Here is an 8340-nt window from a genome sequence, read left to right as displayed (position 1 = left end):
ACATTCCGAGAGACAACAAACTGATGACTATGCAAATCATAAAGAACATACCATTTGGTTCCATTTCTAAAACCCATAAAGACAGTGTTATAAGCCATTTTCTCAAATTTAGTCCTATGACAAAGTAGAGTACTAGCATAAGCCAAACAACCAAACACTTTAAAATAAGGGTGAGCAAAATATCCGAAATCCGAAAATTCAATCCAAACCAAACCGAAATTTAAAATTTGGTTCGGATTTTTTGGATTTTTCGGATTGGTTCGGATTGAATTTTTGACAAATTTTGAATTTTCGGATCGGTATACTTAAAATCCGAACCAATCTGAAATCCGAAATATAACATTTTAATATATTTTATTATTATATATATTTAATATTTTATTAAAAATATTATATTTTAATATAAAAAACTCAAAATTATTAATTATATTTTAATATATTTACTTTTATATATTATATATATTTAATATTATAAAATAATAATAAATTATAAAAGAAATTTAGAAATTAAAAAAATAATTAAAACTATTTAAAATTTCGGATTTTTCGGTTTGGTTCGGATTTTTTAGTTTGAATTTTGGATTTTCGAATTTCGGTTATTTCGGTTCGGTTCGAATTGATTTTTTCAAAAATTTCAGATTTTCAAAAATCCGAATGCTCACCCCTACTTTAAAATGAGTAAAAACTGGTGGTTGTTTGTAAAGAAATTCATAAGGGCTCAGATTATTGAGTAATGGGGAAGACAATCGATTGATGATAGGAACAACATGACGGATAGAGAAGTTCCAAAAGTTGGAAGGCAAGTTGGCTTGAAAAAATAAAGCCCGTGCAACATTTAAAATATGTTGATGCTTCCTTTCAACTTTAGCATTTTGTTGAGGAGTTTCAACACAAGTCCTTTGATGTATGATGCCTTTGGAATTAAAAAATTCAGATATCAAGAACTCTGGACCATTATCACTTCTAATAGATTTCAACTTGGTATTGAATTGGGTTTTAACAAATGATACAAAATTAATAAGATGTTGCTTGACTTCTGATTTTGTTTTCAAAAGAATAATCCAAGTGAATCTAAAGAAATCATCAACAAAAGTCAAAAAATATTTGTGTCCAAAAATAGAAGTAACTGAATAAGAGCCTCATATATCAACATTAAGTAATTCAAAGGGTTTATTGGATTTTGTAGCACTAGTACAATATGACAATTTTCTTTGTCAGGCATAATGACATATATCACACGGAGAGAGATCAAAAGAAGAACAAAAGGAAATATATGAGTACTGCTTAGAGAGAATTATAGTAACTTAAGGAGATAAGTGGCCTAACCATAAGTGCCATAAGGTGTTTACATGAAGATCGGTGATGGACACATTATTAATAAAGGTATAGAGTTGAGGTAGACTTATCACAAACAATCCTCGTTGCAGACTAGCTGAACCAATCATCTTCTTGGTAGAATTCTGCATAATAACACAAAAATGGTTAAAAAAGATTACATGACAATTCAAGGACTTAATCAATTTATTGACAGACACAAGGTTTATGTGGAATTGATGCACAAAAAGAACATTATGCAGAGTCAAAGAAGGAGATAACTGCACTGTTCCAGATATAGAAGTGGAAACTTTCTCTCCATTTGGCAGTGTAATAAGAATAGTAGAAATTTTTCTATGAGTAGAAAAATTCGATAGACCAAATGTAATATGATTTGTGGCACCTATATCAAGAACCCATTGCGAAGATTTCATACCTTGAACAGAAGTAGGAATTGTTGTATTTACTGCAGCATTAACAGTATGAGAATCAGTAGCTGGTTTAGAGTGCTGTAACAGTTCAAGGATACCTTGAACCTGTTCTGGAGTAAAAACCATTCCCTGTTTAGCCATATCTTGAGAAGAGAAAATATTTTCAGTTGGCTCAAAACATGGATTGTCGAGAGGGAAACCAAAAACATTGCTAGCCATTTTAGAGGTGCTAAAAAAATAACCAGGTGGATATCCATGCTTAACAAAACAAATGTCCACTATGTTATTATTTCGTTTACATTGAGTGCAGAATCTGTTTCCTTTAGTTGTCCCTTGATATCGACCTTTATCCTTCCACCTGAAGAATTTCCTCTTTCCTGGGAACCTCCATAGCTAGAATTCATTCTATTATGTGATCTTTGATTAGAGTTCAAAGCAAAAGCCTTAGGATCAGAATTGATGTCATTAATCGACAATGCACTCAACTGTCTTTCTTGTAGAATAAGCATAGAGAAAACCTTGTTTATACTAGGCAAAGGATCATGTAGCATAATTTGGGATCTGACTTGAGCATATTGATCATTTAGACCTTTAAGAAATCGAATCACATAATCTTGATCTCTATAAGTTTTCATAATTTGAGTCGCACCACAAAAGCAAGGACTTGCGCATTTGCATTCTTGAATAGGTCTGAAATTCTCAATTTCTTCCCAAATAGCTTTCAATTGAGTAAAAAAATTCAGAGATTGAAGAGTTACCTTGACTCAATTTATAGAAGTCTTTTTGCAATTCTGCAATTCTGAATATATCGCCCTGTGAGAATCGATCATAAAGATCCTTCCACACTTGAGCAGCGTGATCAATCCACATAATAGATTTTACGATTGAATGTCTAACAGAGTGTTGAATCCACGAGAGAGCCATGGTGTTGCACCTCAACCATGCTTCATGAAGAGGACTAGTAGTTACTGGTTCGGTTAGGGTTCCGTCAACAAAGCCTATTTTATTCTTCGATCGCAACACAAGTTTCATCGATCGTGCCCAAGAATGATAGTTTCTACCATTGAGAAGAGGAGTTATGATGACTCCAAATATGAGCATATTCTTAGCTTGGCAAAACTGTGTATTACTCGAATTTCTGTATAAAAACCATCATAATAACCCATTAATGGCATACATTATTGATCTATATCACTTGGCATGATCCAGAGTTCGTTGTTGAGATTATTAACGATTTTTGCCCTTTTTAAGCGGTAGTCTGGTGCCACAAAGGCTAAGGCAGGCGCCACAAGCGATAGCCACCTCCGCTCGCAAGCGCCCAAGTTATCTCTTGGCAAGGACTAAAGCATGAGAGGCAAGCGGTAGCTTTCACCACCCGCAAGCGACAGCCTCTCCCCTTTGCAAGCGACAGTCTAGACATCCACCGCTGTAGATTATCACCAGATTCCAACTAAATGTTCCAACTGCAGCGGTACAACAATTTCATTTCCAGCCAGCACAAGCGAGCCTAGCTGCGCTGATGCCCTCCAGCTCTCCGGCAAGCGAGGAAGATCTAAGCCCTTGAAATTCAATGCAATCAAAGCAAGCGCCCTGAGAGTTATGGCCAGCAACTGCTTCAACAGAATAACTACCAGTAATCGCCTAACTGCCCAGCGGTTGGAACCGCCCAGCAACTGATTGCAACCGTCCCGTTTCACCTGTTATAAATAGGGCCAGATATCTTTATGTAAAAAAAAAAAAAAGAGATTGATACTTTGATTTTTAGAGTACTTCTAGCAATTACTGCATTTCAGTTGTCTTCCTATCTCCGAGAGCTCCAACCCTGTAAGAGAGTTCTCCACATGAATGGCCAAGGGAGTATTTCCCTTCTCCCTTGGCCAAGTCTTTACCGTTTTCGTATATTAGATTACTGCTTTCTTTTACAGCTTTGTAGTTCCAGTCTTTCCCTGCTTTCGTAGTAAATAATGAAATATCATTCAGTTCTTCATCCTCATTTCTTTCACAGTTTTTACATACTTATATAAAGTTGGAAATTAGAGAACTTCATTTGACTAGTTTAGAGCATGAGAAGAATTGATTATCTGAGCCTTGTTATGCGCCAGAAGCGGTTTCAAGGTAGTTCAATGTAGTTAAGTACGCGGGAGCCTTGTCGACCTGCTTAACTACTGTTCTGAATTCAATTTTGATTAAAATGAGGTAACAGAAGGGTAAAGCCACTAATGATGCAGAAGTTGGGATAATTAATGGGGCATAGGCGGTGGTCTATTAGGTCACAGAGATTCCTAGTGACAGTAAAGTTTTTTTTCTTATAATATTCTGATTTTGGGTGTCAAGTTACGAGAATTAGGGCTGGATTCTCGCTCGGATGAAGAAAATAAGGATTCGACGGCTTTGTGTTGAAATCCAAATTGTTTTGATGTGCCATATCAGAGAGGAATTGCAAAATCAATCAATTTTGCAAAATAAAATCCATCTTGGAATTTAGATATATTTGAAGATATTGCTCTGATACCATCTCGATGAAACAGAGAGAGAAGAAAGGAGATGAAAGAAAGCTTCTGTAATTCTCGATTTCAAAAATTAAATTAATGTACAATGAGAATTTATTTTTAATAGCAGTAAAAGGTTGACAGTTGGGACTATATCAAACAAATATACAAATATAATAAATAAATAGTATTAAAAGTTCTAAAAATTGTCTATATGAACATAGCTTAATGCCCAATTTCCATTCTCTTTAATTTGAGTTGAAGAATATAAAGGATAGTATATAGAATATCAACATACAATTTGAATAATATATTATATTCTCGCGGTTCATATTTTGCATTAGTACTCTCAACATGACATTTATAATAGTCGCATTTGAGTTGTTTTAAATTAATTTGTCTTATTATTATTATTATTATTATTATTTTGTTAATAATATAGAAAAAAAATGAAATTGTTCAATTGAAGTTTTGCGTCTGTTTAGTGGTATTATTATATAAATGCGACTTTGCATTAAACTATACTCTCAAAGTCTCGCTATAGATGACTATTCTTCATTTTTTGTCGGGTTTATAAGAAACGGTTCATTTATATTTTTTTAGTAAATTTATTTATTTTAAACATATTTAATAAATATAAATCAATTTAATAAAATTTCTAACTTTTTATACTTAAGGTTAATTCAAAACCCCTTTATTTATATGAAAAAATATTTTTATTTATATTTAAAACTTCTCGTTTTTTATAAAAACAGTTTTAAGTTGAGTATAAATAAATAAATAAATATATTTTTATTTATTTGTATTATATAAAATTTTATTATCTACAAAATAATAACTATATTGCCCATATTTTATTGAGATATAATTTTAAAAATACTTAAAATACCAACAATACTCCACATATAAAAAATAATAAAATAATATTATAATTTATTATTAATAATTTAATAATGTACGCTACCGTCCTAACAAAAGAGTTCATCATCGCCGGGTTTGAGGGAGTATTATTTTTCTTACAAAATACTACTCCATTAAAGAAACAATAAACAAATTCAAACTAGGGTTGTTTGTTTTGTATTTTTAATTGGAGGTATTTTTATTTTTAGTTTTTTTCTTTTTTTTTTTTTACATGAGATATGAGAAAGCATTCAAAAAAGAAAAAAAAAATGATTGGGTCACAAACCCTAAGTAAACACACTTGTTTGGAAGCTCATCAAATGTAAAGAAATAAAGGTGCACACACGCACCCACCTAGGACCCAACCCTCAAGCGAGGGATGTCTCACCGCTTGATTTACAAAGAGTTTGACAAAAATACAAACAAAGATATTTTCATTTTTCATTTTTTTTTTGTATGATGTGAAAACCCGTAACTGCTATTCGAAAGTACGCACTGAATAAACCTCTGGCCGAAGCTAATACTCTTTAAACTAGGCCCAACAGGCAAGTCACACTAAAATTATTTGGTTGCAAAGTTGAGAGGTGTAGTTAAATTTAAAGTGTTATTTGATTATAAGTTAAATTAATATGTAATATATATTTTATTAAAGATAAATTTTAAAATATTTTAAAGACTATTATGTTGTACCAAATAAAATTTTGATAAAATATAATTAACATAAATTAGTATATAAAAGAGAAAAAGTTATATATATACAAATATATTTGTTTATTTAAAAGGAGATAAAAAGAAAAAATTATTAAGTAAATCTATTTTTAAAAAGATTTGAAAAAAAAAATGGTTAATTAAATGTTTTTATATGAAGATTTATTGTTATTGGAAAATATTTGAAAGAATTATATAAAAATAGTTTTATATATATAGAAGCCCAATAGCGACACGAGTTGTTAGGGGCGTTTAGTATAAAGAGAATTCATTTGAGAAATTTAAAGCAAAAATGCAGATATATGAATAATCAAACAAAAATAAATGATTAACCCGATAAAAAAAGAGTTTTAACGAATAAAAATTTAGTAATTTTTTTTAAAAAAAATTAAAATTATATAAGATGTTTTTTAAGATTATATTTTAGTACAATTTCTTAAAATATCGTAAAAATTAAATACTTTAAAAATAAATTAAGTTTGTTTTTTGTATTAAAATAATATAATTTTTAAAAAATTATAAAAATTAAATAGTATAAAAAAATTTACAAATTAAAGAAAATACATGTGCTGCAACATCATTTCATGAAAACAGAAAAATAGAAATGATTTATTTCTCAAAGTTTCATTTCTCTAACTCAAACAAACAAGAGAAATGATACAATTTCCATTTCTCTGGTCTCATTTATCTGTACCAAATACAACTTTAGTGTGAAACAAATAGACAAATATGTGGTGTGTTTGGTTCCGTTTCATTTTGATTGCCGCTAATACTCGAAACCTTTTTTTTCTTGAAAAACACAAATTAAACGGACGGTAACAATTAAAATAATCAAACGAGTACAAACTCAAACAAACACATCCCAAGTATTTATCTGCCAAGTGAATGAGTTAGGGGTGCTATTATATATATATATATATATTTGTTTTGAGATTCGAAAATTTTCTATATAAAAAAAAAAAAAAATGAAGATTAAAATGTATGTTTTAACCAAAAGAATAAAAATAAAAATAAAAAATCCCGTTAAATCTTCGAGATAAATTAAATGATGGTTTAGGTTAATTGTCCATTGGATTCCGATTGGAGGCATAATTTATTAATAATAAATAAATGTTTAATTTATGGTTGGATGAGTAATGGGTTACCATATCCAGCACGTGCGGAAATGCATGCATTATTACCTTCATTCTTTTGTCTCTTCTATATATTGATTATTCACGCATCAAACTTTATTTTAATTTGATTATTATTATTATTATTATTATCTTTTTAGTGATAATTATCTTTTCCATTTATATTTGTATAATTTTTTATACAAATATATTTTATCAGTATTACAAGACACTAATTGAAATATTTTTTCAATTTTTTCTTAATTTTTATTATATTTTAATATAATAATTAATATTCAAATATCCAGTAAATATGATCGGGATGAATATGGTATATGCTTTGTTTTCTTTTACTCAAAAATGGAAAGAACATTCTTCATTCTTCTTCGTCGTTCATTATTTCACAAATATATAAATATTGCATATTCTTACATTCACCAACAGGCAACTGTCCTCCTAATAATTACTATCTCCGACTTCTACGATTTCTGTTTCTTTTATTTTTGGTATCCTTTTTTAAATTTTGAATATAGTTTAATTTAATTTTTACTTTCTTTACTTATTTTAAAAAAATTTCATACATTTTATTAAAAAAAAAACATTAAACATAGAAAGCTAAAAAAAAAATTAAATTAAATTGAAAATAATACTCTATCCGTCCCATTGAAAGATTACTATTTTCTATTTTTGTCTGTCCCAGAACAAGGTTACCATTTCCTAATTAGTAATTGTACTACCTACTTCACATCATAAATATTCTTTCAACTTACAATATATTACACAAATGTCATTACTTTTATATTACACCATACTAATAGGGGTATTTTTGTCTTTTTTACTACAATCCAATATAATACTAATATTAAAAAATCTACGTGCAAAAAACAAACGCCACCCTTGTTACGGGACGGAGGGAGTAATAAATTTTCAAAATATATACTCACTATCTCGTCAAAATCTATTTATATTTTTCTTTTTCTCTTTTTATTGTCATTTAAATTTATTTTCCTTTTTTTAATAAAAAAATACTTCATCCGTTCAGTAGAAAAGTTGCCGTTTACTTTTTGCACGTAGATTTTTAAATATTAATATTATATTGAGTTGTAATAAAAATGACAAAAATACTCCTATTAGTATTGTGTAATAAAAAAGTAATATCATTTGTATAATATAGTATAAGTTAGAACGATATTTATTATGTTGGGTAGATTGTACGATTACTAATTAGGAAATGATAACTTTGTTTTGGGAAGAACTAAAATGAAAAATGACAATCTTTCAATGAGATCGAGGGAGTATCGCTTTTTCTACTTTTTCTTTATACAAAAAAGTATAAATTTCTACTTTTACCTATTTTTTAAAAAAATTTGTGTCCGATCAAATGAA

At 29.2% G+C, this 8340-nt stretch overlaps 1 protein-coding gene across 1 annotated transcript; it reads right to left on the bottom strand.

Annotated features, from left to right (window-relative positions):
- Window positions 1–2023: 2023 nt before the first annotated feature.
- Window positions 2024–2846, bottom strand: LOC127250846 (uncharacterized). The gene is made up of 2 exons (XM_051274273.1): window positions 2504–2846; window positions 2024–2334 (listed from the first exon to the last, which is right to left on the bottom strand). The coding sequence occupies exons 1-2, from the start codon at window positions 2844–2846 to the stop codon at window positions 2024–2026; spliced, it is 654 nt and encodes a 217-aa protein (XP_051130230.1).
- Between the last annotated feature and the right edge of the window lie 5494 nt (window positions 2847–8340).

The sequence above is a fragment of the Andrographis paniculata genome, unplaced genomic scaffold (assembly GCF_009805555.1).
Source record: "Andrographis paniculata isolate CXL003 unplaced genomic scaffold, ASM980555v1 Contig38END, whole genome shotgun sequence".
NCBI lineage: Eukaryota > Viridiplantae > Streptophyta > Magnoliopsida > Lamiales > Acanthaceae > Andrographis > Andrographis paniculata.
The sequence above is the reverse complement of the archived record's forward strand: the minus strand, read 5'-3'. Positions and strand labels throughout refer to the sequence as shown.